The sequence below is a fragment of the Anomaloglossus baeobatrachus genome, chromosome 10 (assembly GCF_048569485.1).
Source record: "Anomaloglossus baeobatrachus isolate aAnoBae1 chromosome 10, aAnoBae1.hap1, whole genome shotgun sequence".
Taxonomy (NCBI): Eukaryota; Metazoa; Chordata; class Amphibia; order Anura; family Aromobatidae; genus Anomaloglossus; species Anomaloglossus baeobatrachus.
The window spans coordinates 212,028,828-212,042,178 of record NC_134362.1 but is presented as its reverse complement, the minus strand read 5'-3'; the positions used below and the strand labels follow the sequence as shown (position 1 = coordinate 212,042,178).

The following is a 13,351-nucleotide window of genomic DNA, read 5'->3' as shown; positions in this document are numbered from 1 at the left end:
TACTATCCCTGTACTGTGACATCACTGTGTGTATTATCCCTGTACTGTGACATCGCTGTGTGTATTATCCCTGTACTGTGACATCACTGTGTGTATTATCCCTGTACTGTGACATCATTGTGTGTATTATCCCTGTACTGTGACATCACTGTGTGTATTATCCCTGTACTGTGACATCGCTGTGTGTATTATCTCTGTACTGTGACATCGCTGTGTGTATTATCCCTGTACTGTGACATCACTGTGTGCATTATCCCTGTACTGTGACATCACTGTGTGTACTATCCCTGTACTGTGACATCACTGTGTGTATTATCCCTGTACTGTGACATCGCTGTGTGTATTATCCCTGTACTGTGACATCACTGTGTGTATTATCCCTGTACTGTGACATCATTGTGTGTATTATCCCTGTACTGTGACATCACTGTGTGTATTATCCCTGTACTGTGACATCACTGTGTGTATTATCCCTGTACTGTGACATCGCTGTGTGTATTATCCCTGTACTGTGACATCACTGTGTGTATTATCCCTGTACTGTGACATCACTGTGTGTATTATCCCTGTGCTGTGACATCACTGTGTGTATTATCTCTGTACTGTGACATCACTGTGTGTATTATCCCTGTACTGTGACATCACTGTGTGTACTATCCCTGTACTGTGACATCACTGTGTGTACTATCCCTGTACTGTGACATCACTGTGTGTATTATCCCTGTACTGTGACATCGCTGTGTGTATTATCCCTGTACTGTGACATCACTGTGTGTATTATCCCTGTACTGTGACATCATTGTGTGTATTATCCCTGTACTGTGACATCACTGTGTGTATTATCCCTGTACTGTGACATCGCTGTGTGTATTATCCCTGTACTGTGACATCACTATGTGTATTATCCCTGTACTGTGACATCACTGTGTGTATTATCTCTGTACTGTGACATCGCTGTGTGTATTATCTCTGTACTGTGACATCGCTGTGTGCATTACACTTTGCTTGTGGTGACGGTGCAGTGGTGGGGTCTCTGTCTGCAGGTGACACATACAGTATGTAGCAGTTCTGGGTCTCCCCCGCTCTCCCTCTTTTTCCCGCTGGAGCAGCGGTGCTGTGGGAGGGTTGTAGTGTCCGTCCTGCACTGACCCATAGGTGCTGCACTCAGGCTGCTGCTGTTGCCGCGGTGACCTCGCCACGATCTGCTGCTGTTGCCGCGGTGACCTCGCCACGATCTGCTGCTGTTGCCGCGGTGACCTTGCCGCGATCTGCTGCTGTTGCCGCGGTGACCTCGCCGCGATCTGCTGCTGTTGCCGCGGTGACCTCGCCGCGATCTTCTGCTGCAGCCGCGGATCCTTCATGACACTGAAGTCTTCATTCGTCAGTGAAGGAAAACTTGCCAAGAACATCGACTTCCAGGAAAAGCTCGTCCTCCTCAGTATAAATAGGAGGAACCCGGAGCCCTGGAGTCAGAGCAGGAGCCGAGCCCCCCAGCTACGGCAGCGAGGACAGGACCCCCAGCCTCCGTGTATAACAGGTAGGACCCCATCCTCTGTATATAACAGATAGGACCCTCATCCTCTGTATATAACTGATAGGACCCCCATCCTCTGTATATAACTGATAGGACCCCCATCCTCTGTATATAACTGATAGGACCCCCAGCCTCTGTATATAACTGATAGGACCCCCAGCCTCCGTGTATAACAGGTAGGACCCCATCCTCTGTATATAACAGATAGGACCCCCATCCTCTGTATATAACTGATAGGACCCCCATCCTCTGTATATAACTGATAGGACCCCCAGCCTCTGTATATAACTGATAGGACCCCCAGCCTCTGTATATAACTGATAGGACCCCCATCCTCCGTGTATAACAGGTAGGACCCCCATCCTCTGTATATAACAGGTAGGACCCCCATCCTCTGTATATAACAGGTAAGACCCCCATCCTCTGTGTATAACAGGTAGGACCCCCATCCTCTGTATATAACAGGTAGGACCCCCATCCTCTGTATATAACAGGTAGGAGCCCATCCTCTGTATATAACAGGCAGGACCCCCAGCCTCTGTATATAACAGGTAGGACCCCCATCCTCCGTGTATAACAGGTAGGACCCCCATCCTCTGTATATAACAGGTAGGACCCCCCCATCCTCTGTATATAACAGGTAGGACCCCCCATCCTCTGTATATAACAGGTAGGACCCCCATCCTCTGTATATAACAGGTAGGAGCCCATCCTCTGTATATAACAGGCAGGACCCCCAGCCTCTGTATATAACAGATAGGACCCCCCATCCTCCGTGTATAACAGGTAGGACCCCCATCCTCTGTATATAACAGGTAGGACCCCCCCATCCTCTGTATATAACAGGTAGGACCCCCCATCCTCTGTATATAACAGATAGGACCCCCATCCTCTGTATATAACAGGCAGGACCCCCAGCCTCTGTATATAACTGATAGGACCCCCATCCTCCGTGTATAACAGGTAGGACCCCCATCCTCTGTATATAACAGGTAGGATCCCCATGCTCTGTATATAACAGGTAGGACCACCATCCTCTGTATATAACAGGTAGGACCCCCATCCTCTGTATATAACAGGTAGGACCCCCCATGCTCTGTATATAACAGGTAGGACCACCATCCTCTGTGTATAACAGGTAGGACCCCCATCCTCTGTATATAACAGGTAGGACCCCCATCCTCTGTATATAACAGGTAGGACCCCCATCCTCTGTCTATAACAGGTAGGACCCCCATCCTCTGTATATAACAGGTAGGACCCCCATCCTCTGTATATAACAGGTAGGACCCCCATCCTCTGTGTATAACAGGGAGGAGCCCATCCTCTGTATATAACAGGTAGGACCCCCATCCTCTGTATATAACAGATAGGACCCCCATCCTCTGTATATAACAGATAGGACCCCCATCCTCTGTATATAACAGGTAGGACCCCCATCCTCTGTATATAACAGATAGGACCCCCCATCCTCTGTATATAACAGATAGGACCCCCATCCTCTGTATATAACAGGTAGGACCCCATCCTCTGTATATAATAGATAGGACCCCCATCCTCTGTATATAACAGATAGGACCCCCATCCTCTGTATATAACAGGTAGGACCCCATCCTCTGTATATAACAGGTAGGACCCCCCATCCTCTGTATATAACAGGTAGGACCCCCATCCTCTGTATATAACAGGTAGGACCCCCCATCCTCTGTATATAACAGGTAGGACCCCCATCCTCTGTATATAACAGATAGGACCCCCATCCTCTGTATATAACAGGTAGGACCCCCATCCTCTGTATATAACAGGTAGGACCCCCATCCTCTGTGTATAACAGGTAGGAGCCCATCCTCTGTATATAACAGGTAGGACCCCCCATCCTCTGTATATAACAGGTAGGACCCCCATCCTCTGTATATAACAGGTAGGACCCCCATCCTCTGTATATAACAGGTAGGACCCCATCCTCTGTGTATAACAGGTAGGACCCCATCCTCTGTATATAACAGGTAGGACCCCCCATCCTCTGTATATAACAGGTAGGACCCCCATCCTCTGTATATAACAGATAGGACCCCCATCCTCTGTATATAACAGGTAGGACCCCCATCCTCTGTATATAACAGGTAGGACCCCCATCCTCTGTGTATAACAGGTAGGAGCCCATCCTCTGTATATAACAGGTAGGACCCCCCATCCTCTGTATATAACAGGTAGGACCCCCATCCTCTGTATATAACAGGTAGGACCCCCATCCTCTGTATATAACAGGTAGAACCCCATCCTCTGTGTATAACAGGTAGGACCCCATCCTCTGTATATAACAGGTAGGACCCCCCATCCTCTGTATATAACAGGTAGGACCCCATCCTCTGTATATAACAGATAGGACCCCCATCCTCTGTATATAACAGGTAGGACCCCCATCCTCTGTATATAACAGATAGGACCCCCATCCTCTGTATATAACAGGTAGGACCCCCATCCTCTGTATATAACAGGTAGGACCCCCATCCTCTGTATATAACAGGTAGGATCCCCATCCTCTGTATATACCATTTGTGGTCATGCGTGGAGTAGTGGTCTCTGAGCATCGTCCCACGTGGGTCTTAGGGGAGTTTGTTGTGTATCTGGGTTTCTCTGTTACATGGATTTGGGGGTCTTGCTGGGACTTGTAGTTCATTGTGATGAATTTGTGGAAGTCTCCGGTCTGGGGGTCTTTCTGGACTGTGTGCTATGGGTGAGTTCCTCTGAGTGGGGCGTCATGCAGGTATCAGATGATCGGTGACAGTGAGGGGGTCTCAGGGTACAGGAGACATATGAGGGCGATACATGGGATTGGGGGTGCACGACCCTATAATCCACCCCACCCCCCCATACATATACGTTCCCGTGTCTGGGGGGCTGCACGGATCTCTCTGTTACCGACCCCGATGTAGTAATGGCGTCATGGTCGGACCCTCCCACGGTGAGTAATGCCGCTGTGGTCGGGGTCTCGGGCAGAGGTTCGGGGGCGTCCACAGGACCAGGATTTGGTGAGTATTCAGGAGTCTGTGATTCACAGTGTGACGGAGAATATTCCATGAGGCATCAGCCGAGGTCAGGCACAGAATCTGCAGGACCCCCGAGGTCAGGCACAGAATCTGCAGGACCCCCGAGGTCAGACACAGGATCTGCGGGACCCCTGAGGTCAGACACAGAATCTGCCGGACCCCTGAGGTCAGACACAGAATCTGCCGGACCCCTGAGGTCAGACACAGAATCCGCCGGACCCCCGAGGTCAGACACAGAATCTGCCGGACCCCCGAGGTCAGACACAGAATCTGCCGGACCCCCGAGGTCAGACACAGAATCTGCAGGACCCCCGAGGTCAGACACAGAATCTGCAGGACCCCCGAGGTCAGGCACAGAATCTGCAGGACCCCCGAGGTCAGACACAGGATCTGCGGGACCCCTGAGGTCAGACACAGAATCTGCCGGACCCCTGAGGTCAGACACAGAATCTGCCGGACCCCTGAGGTCAGACACAGAATCCGCCGGACCCCCGAGGTCAGACACAGAATCTGCCGGATCCCTGAGGTCAGACACAGAATCCGCTGGACCCCTGAGATCAGACACAGAATCTGCCGGACCGCCGAGGTCAGACACAGAATCTGCCGGACCCCCGAGGTCAGACACAGAATCTGCGGGACCCCTGAGGTCAGACACAGAATCTGCCGGACCCCCGAGGTCAGACAGAGAATCTGCCGGACCTCCAAGGTCAGACACAGAATCTGCCGGACCCCGAGGTCAGACACAGAATCTGCGGGACCCCTGAGGTCAGACACAGAATCTGCTGGACACCTGAGGTCAGACACAGATCTGTTGGACCCCCGAGGTCAGACACAGAATCTGCCGGACCCCGAGGCCAGACAGAATCTGTTGGATCCTACTGAGATCTGCAGCTTCTGGATCTGCTGAGGGTTGTAAATCAGGAACGGAACCATGAGGATGATGATGGCTGCACATATGTGGTAGGCTGCAGAGATCACTGTGCGGATCCACCGACCCTACATATGATGTCACCACATCCATGTATACTGATCTGATGGATCCAGTGTGATACGATACTGTCTGCTGAGCCGTGTATCTAATCCTCTCCTGTGTGATACTGTCTGCTGAGCCGTGTATCTAATCCTCTCCTGTGTGATACTGTCTGCTGAGCCGTGTATCTAATCCTCTCCTGTGTGATACTGTCTGCTCAGCTGTGTATCTAATCCTCTCCTGTGTGATACTGTCTGCTGAGCTGTGTATCTAATCCTCTCCTGTGTGATACTGTCTGCTGAGCCGTGTATCTAATCCTCTCCTGTGTGATACTGTCTGCTGAGCTGTGTATCTAATCCTCTCCTGTGTGATACTGTCTGCTGAGCCGTGTATCTAATCCTCTCCTGTGTGATACTGTCTGCTCAGCTGTGTATCTAATCCTCTCCTGTGTGATACTGTCTGCTGAGCTGTGTATCTAATCCTCTCCTGTGTGATACTGTCTGCTCAGCTGTGTATCTAATCCTCTCCTGTGTGATACTGTCTGCTGAGCTGTGTATCTAATCCTATACTGTGTGATACTGTCTGCTGAGCCGTGTATTAAATCCTCTCCTATGTGATACTGTCTGCTGAGCCGTGTATCTAATCCTATCCTGTGTGATATTGTCTGCTGAGCTGTGTATTAAATCCTCTCCTATGTGATACTGTCTGCTGAGCCGTGTATCTAATCCTATCCTGTGTGATATTGTCTGCTGAGCTGTGTATTAAATCCTCTCCTATGTGATACTGTCTGCTGAGCTGTGTATCTAATCCTCTCCTGTGTGATACTGTCTGCTGAGCCGTGTATCTAATCCTCTCCTGTGTGATACTGTCTGCTGAGCTGTGTATCTAATCCTCCCCTGTGTGATATCGATTGCTGAGCCGTGTATCTAATCCTCCCCTGTGTGATATCGATTGCTGAGCTGCGTACCTCAGCCTGTCCGGCATGTGCGGGTCCGGTGGGTCTCCTGGGTTGTGCAGGGTTAATGGTCGGAGCTCATGGAATGTTCCACTTTTTCTTCTTGTACATTTCCGGTTTTAGTCTTATGAGAAAATCGCAGTTTACATATTTATGAAGCCAAATGTGCAACCGGCACGGAGCCCCCCCACCGAACACTGGGGAGCCCCCCCACCGAACACTGGGGAGCCCCCCCACAGACCACTGGGGAGCCCCCCCCACAGACCACTGGGGGCCCCCCACCGAACACTGGGGAGCCCCCCCACCGAACACTGGGGAGCCCCCCCACCGAACACTGGGGAGCCCCCCCACAGACCACTGGGGAGCCCCCCCACAGACCACTGGGGAGTCCCCCCCCACAGACCACTGGGGACCCCCCCACCGAACACTGGGGAGCCCCCCCACCTAACACTGGGGAGCCACCCCCCATGAACACTGGAAAGCCCCCCGCACCGAACGCCGCGGAGCACCCCCACCGAATGCCGTAGAGCCCCTCACAGAACACCGCAGAGCCCCTCACAGATCACCGCAGAGCCCCTCACAGAACACCGCAGAGCCCCCCACAGAACACCGCAGAGCCCCCAACAGAACACCACAGAACTGCTCACAAAACACCACAGAACTGCTCACAAAACACCGCAGAGCCCCCCACAGAACCCCTCATAGAACACCACAGAACCCCTCACAGAACACCGCAGAGCCCCCAACAGAACACCACAGAGCCCCTCACAGAACACCGCAGAGCCCCCAACAGAACCCCTCACAGAACACCACAGAGCCCCTCACAGAACACCGCAGAGCCCCCAACAGAACACCACAGAGTCCCTCACGGAACACCACAGAACCCCTCACAGAACACCACAGAGTCCCCCCACAGAACACCACAGAGCCCCTCACAGAACACCACAGAGTCCCCCCACAGAACACCACAGAGCCCCTCACAGAACACCACAGAGTCCCCCCACAGAACACCACAGAGCCCCTCACAGAACACCACAGAGTCCCCCCACAGAACACCACAGAGTCCCCCCACAGAACACCACAGAGCCCCTCACAGAACACCGCAGAGCCCCCAACAGAACACCACAGAGTCCCCCCACAGAACACCACAGAGTCCCTCACAGAACACCACAGAGTCCCCCCACAGAACACCACAGAGTCCCTCACAGAACACCACAGAGTCCCCCCACAGAACACCACAGAGCCCCTCACAGAACACCACAGAGTCCCCCCACAGAACACCACAGAGCCCCTCACAGAACACCACAGAGTCCCCCCACAGAACACCACAGAGTCCCCCCACAGAACACCACAGAGCCCCTCACAGAACACCGCAGAGCCCCCAACAGAACACCACAGAGTCCCTCACGGAACACCACAGAACCCCTCACAGAACACCACAGAGTCCCCCCACAGAACACCACAGAGTCCCCCCACAGAACACCACAGAGTCCCTCACAGAACACCACAGAGCCCCTCACAGAACACCACAGAGTCCCCCCACAGAACACCACAGAGTCCCCCCACAGAACACCACAGAGTCCCCCCACAGAACACCACAGAGTCCCCCCACAGAACACCACAGAGTCCCCCCACAGAACACCACAGAGCCCCTCACAGAACACCACAGAGTCCCCCCACAGAGCCCCTCACAGAGCCCCTCACAGAACACCACAGAGTCCCCCCACAGAACACCACAGAGTCCCCCCACAGAACACCACAGAGTCCCCCCACAGAACACCACAGAGTCCCCCCACAGAACACCACAGAGTCCCCCCACAGAACACCACAGAGTCCCCCCACAGAACACCACAGAGTCCCCCCACAGAACACCACAGAGTCCCCCCACAGAACACCACAGAGTCCCCCCCCACCGAACACTGGGGAGCCCCCCCACCTAACACTGGGGAGCCACCCCCCATGAACACTGGAAAGCCCCCCGCACCGAACGCCGCGGAGCACCCCCACCGAATGCCGTAGAGCCCCTCACAGAACACCGCAGAGCCCCTCACAGATCACCGCAGAGCCCCTCACAGAACATCGCAGAGCCCCCCACAGAACACCGCAGAGCCCCCAACAGAACACCACAGAACTGCTCACAAAACACCACAGAACTGCTCACAAAACACCGCAGAGCCCCCCACAGAACCCCTCATAGAACACCACAGAACCCCTCACAGAACACCGCAGAGCCCCCAACAGAACACCACAGAGCCCCTCACAGAACACCGCAGAGCCCCCAACAGAACCCCTCACAGAACACCACAGAGCCCCTCACAGAACACCGCAGAGCCCCCAACAGAACACCACAGAGTCCCTCACGGAACACCACAGAACCCCTCACAGAACACCACAGAGTCCCCCCACAGAACACCACAGAGTCCCCCCACAGAACACCACAGAGTCCCCCCACAGAACACCACAGAGTCCCTCACAGAACACCACAGAGTCCCCCCACAGAACACCACAGAGTCCCCCCACAGAACACCACAGAGTCCCCCCACAGAACACCACAGAGCCCCTCACAGAACACCACAGAGTCCCCCCACAGAACACCACAGAGCCCCTCACAGAACACCACAGAGTCCCCCCACAGAACACCACAGAGCCCCTCACAGAACACCACAGAGTCCCCCCACAGAACACCACAGAGTCCCCCCACAGAACACCACAGAGTCCCCCCACAGAACACCTCAGAGTCCCCCCACAGAACACCACAGAGTCCCCCCACAGAACACCACAGAGTCCCCCCACAGAACACCACAGAGTCCCCCCACAGAACACCACAGAGCCCCTCACAGAACACCACAGAGTCCCCCCACAGAACACCACAGAGCCCCTCACAGAACACCACAGAGTCCCCCCACAGAACACCACAGAGTCCCCCCACAGAACACCTCAGAGTCCCCCCACAGAACACCACAGAGTCCCCCCACAGAACACCACAGAGTCCCCCCACAGAACACCACAGAGTCCCCCCACAGAACACCACAGAGTCCCCCCACAGAACACCACAGAGTCCCCCCACAGAACACCACAGAGTCCCCCCACAGAACACCACAGAGTCCCCCCACAGAACACCACAGAGTCCCCCCACAGAACACCGCAGAGCCCCCCACAGAACACCACAGAACCCCTCACAGAACACCACAGAGTCCCCCCACAGAACACCGCAGAGCCCCCCACAGAACACCACAGAACCCCTCACAGAACACCACAGAGTCCCCCCACAGAACACCACAGAGTCCCCCCACAGAATACCACAGAACCCCCCACAGAACACCACAGAGCCCCCAACAGAACACTTCACAGAACACCACACAGAACACCACAGAGTCCCCCACAGAACCCCTCACAGAACACCACAGAGCCCCCCACAGAACACCACAGAGCCCCCCACAGAACATCACAGAACCCCTCACAGAACACCACAGAACCCCTCACAGAACACCGCAGAACCCCTCATAGAACCCCTCACAGAACACCACACAGAACACCACAGAACCCCTCACAGAACACCACACAGAACACCACAGAACCCCTCACAGAACACCACAGAACCCCTCACAGAACACCACAGAGCCCCCCACAGAACCCCTCACAGAACACCACAGAACCCCCACACAGAACACCGCAGAACCCCTCATAGAACACCACAGAACCCCCCAGAGAACACCACAGAACCCCCCACAGAACACCACAGAACCCCCCACAGAACACCACAGAGCCCCCCCCACAGAACACCGCAGAACCCCTCACAGAACACCACAGAACCCCTCACAGAACACCACAGAACCCCCCAGAGAACACCACAGAACCCCCCAGAGAACACCACAGAACCCCCCACAGAACCCCTCATAGAACACCACAGAACCCCTCACAGAACACCACAGAACCCCTCACAGAACACCACAGAACCCCTCACAGAACACCACAGAACCCCCCACAGAACACCACAGAGCCCCCCCCACAGAACACCGCGGAGCCCCTCACAGAACACCACAGAACCCCCCACAGAACACCACAGAACCCCCCACAGAACACCACAGAACCCCCCACAGAACACCACAGAACCCCCCACAGAACACCACAGAACCCCCAACAGAACACCACAGAGTCCCCCCACAGAACCCCCCACAGAACACCACAGAACCCCCCACAGAACACCACAGAACCCCTCACAGAACACCACAGAACCCCTCACAGAACCCCCCAGAGAACACCACAGAACCCCCCAGAGAACACCACAGAACCCCCCACAGAACCCCTCACAGAACACCACAGAACCCCTCACAGAACACCACAGAGCCCCCCCACAGAACACCGCGGAGCCCCTCACAGAACCCCTCACAGAACACCACAGAGCCCCCCCCACAGAACACTGCGGAGCCCCTCACAGAACCCCTCACAGAACACCACAGAGCCCCCCCCACAGAACACTGCGGAGCCCCTCACAGAACACCACAGAACCCCTCACAGAACACCACAGAGCCCCGCACAGAGCCCCTCACAGAACACCGCGGAGCCCCTCACCTGGTGCACTACTGAATCTGTGCCATGATGACTGGGCTGAATCAGCCTTGTTGCCCATAATAACCAATCAGAATGCAGCTTACAGACCATAACCCTCCTGGGAACTATGAACGATGCACTGTGATTGGCTGGGACCACTGGTGGCCGATCTCACCATGGCAACAGCACTGTCATCACCTCTCACCAATGCCAGATCCCAGGATACCACACTGCTGCTGCAGAACCTCTTGTTTGTGTATAAAAGGACAATACGGTATTAGTGACCATCTGTGTGTGAGGAGTGTGATGTCTCCTGTGTATGGGATGATGGGAGCAACCAGGAGGGGCCCCGCTCATATAGGCCCCGCCGAAAAGTGCCCCCCCCCACCCAGCTCGGGGGAGGATGAGTAGTCCTGTGCGGGGGGAGGATGTGGGCTCAGTAGACCTGTGTTGAGAAGGATGTTGGGTTCGGTAGTCCTGTGTTGGGTTCGGTAGTCCTGTGTCGGGTTTGGTAGTCCTGTGTTGGGTTCGGTAGTCCTGTGCCGGGTTCGGTAGTCCTGTGCCGGGTTCGGTAGTCCTGTGCCGGGTTCGGTAGTCCTGTGCCGGGTTCGGCAGTCCTGTGCCGGGTTTGGTAGTCCTGTGTTGGGTTCGGTAGTCCTGTGTTGGGTTCGGCAGTCCTGTGCCGGGTTCGGTAGTCCTGTGTTGGGTTCGGTAGGCCTGTGCCGGGTTCGGTAGGCCTGTGCCGGGTTCGGTAGGCCTGTGCCGAGTTCGGTAGTCCTGTGCCGGGTTCGGTAGTCCTGTGTTGGGTTCGGTAGTCCTGTGTCGGGTTCGGTAGTCCTGTGTCGGGTTCGGTAGCCCTGTGTCGGGTTCGGTAGTCCTGTGTCGGGTTCGATAGTCCTGTATTGGGTTCAGTAGTTTTGTGTTGGGCTCGGTAGTCCTGTGCCGGGTTCGGTAGTCATGTGCCGGGGTTGGTAGTCCTGTGTCGGGTTCGATAGTCCTGTGTCGGGTTCGATAGTCCTGTGTCGGGCTCGGTAGTTTTGTGTTGGGTTTGGTAGTCCTGTGCCGGGTTCGATAGTCCTGTGTCGGGCTCGGTAGTTTTGTGTTGGGTTTGGTAGTCCTGTGCCGGGTTCGGTAGTCCTGTGCCGGGTTCGGTAGCCCTGTGCCGGGTTCGGTAGCCCTGTGCCGAGTGCGGTAGTCCTGTGCCGAGTTCGGTAGTCCTGTGTCGGGTTCGGTAGTCCTGTGTCGGGTACGATAGCCCTGTATCGGGTTCGGTAGTAATGTGTTGGGTTCGGCAGTCCTGTGTCGGGTTCGGTAGTCCTGTGTTAGGTTCAGTAGTCCTGCCTCAGGTTCAGTAGTCCTGCCTCAGGTTCGGTAGTCCTGCCTCAGGTTCGGTAGTCCTGCCCCGGGTTTGGTAGTCCTACCTCGGGTTCAGTAGTCCTGCCTCACCCTCTCTGGTCTCATGTTTTGCTCTTAGATTTGGCCATCTCCAGCCTCCCGCTTTCACCTCTTCATCATGGCTTTGTGGATCCTGCCGCTCGGCGCCCTCCTGCTGGTGGACCAGTGTCACTGCATGTTCCTGGCCAATGACACCTTCTTGGAGAACTTCCTTGGTAAATACACGGGCAGCGCTGGACTGTCGAGAAGCCGCCGCGCCATAAACCGATCCGACCGGGAGGAAATCCTGCAGCTCCACAACAAGCTGCGAGGACAAGTCCACCCATCAGCCTCCAACATGGAGTACATGGTGAGTGCCTCCACCCTGCAGAGCGGAAAGCTGGCTGGAAGCCACTGGGACTCTCACCCAGCTTTCTCAGGCCCCTGAATGGCAAAGCTTCAAGTTTTATATTGGTAAACCCTAGCATCCATATCTGCACATCACTCAGGACCTTCACAGGATGAAGCCCCCCAGTAGTGGTGGCCATATTGGAATGGTGGGCCTGAGGGGTGCTGGCCCGGCCGCTCAGTGCGGAGCCCCCTCCCTCCCAGAGAATGGAGCGAGAACTCAGGCGGAACGGGACACAGGGCGGTCAGATCATTGCTGCAAATCAGAGGTCAAAAACACAAGAGGTCATAGGGGCCGAGAGGTCAGGGGGGCCGAGAGGTCAGGGGGGAACCAATAGGTCACGGGGGGCCTGAGAGGTCAGGGGGGGCTGAGAGGTCATCAAAGTCAAAAGGGAAGAGACCCGGCGAGCTCAGGGGGGCCTGAGAGGTCAGGGGGAACGAGGGGCCAAAGGGGGTGACAGATCAGCAGCACAGAGTGTTTCAGGAGGGGATCCTGCTGCTTTGTGCTC

The 13,351-nt window shown here is 55.1% G+C and overlaps 1 protein-coding gene across 3 annotated transcripts in view; it reads left to right on the top strand.

The window, feature by feature from the left end:
• Positions 1–1,450: 1,450 nt before the first annotated feature.
• CRISPLD2 (cysteine rich secretory protein LCCL domain containing 2) overlaps positions 1,451–13,351 on the top strand; it is a 74,602-nt gene continuing 62,701 nt past the window's right edge. For 2 of the 3 annotated variants that reach the window (XM_075325323.1, XM_075325321.1), the window contains exons 1-2: positions 1,451–1,537; positions 12,535–12,804. In XM_075325323.1, the coding sequence (XP_075181438.1) occupies positions 12,574–12,804 (231 nt within the window). In that variant the 5' untranslated portion in view covers positions 1,451–1,537; positions 12,535–12,573. Of the gene's footprint in view, positions 1,538–1,679; positions 1,711–12,534; positions 12,805–13,351 lie in introns of those variants that run through there. The other variant, XM_075325322.1, reaches the window with a different exon arrangement.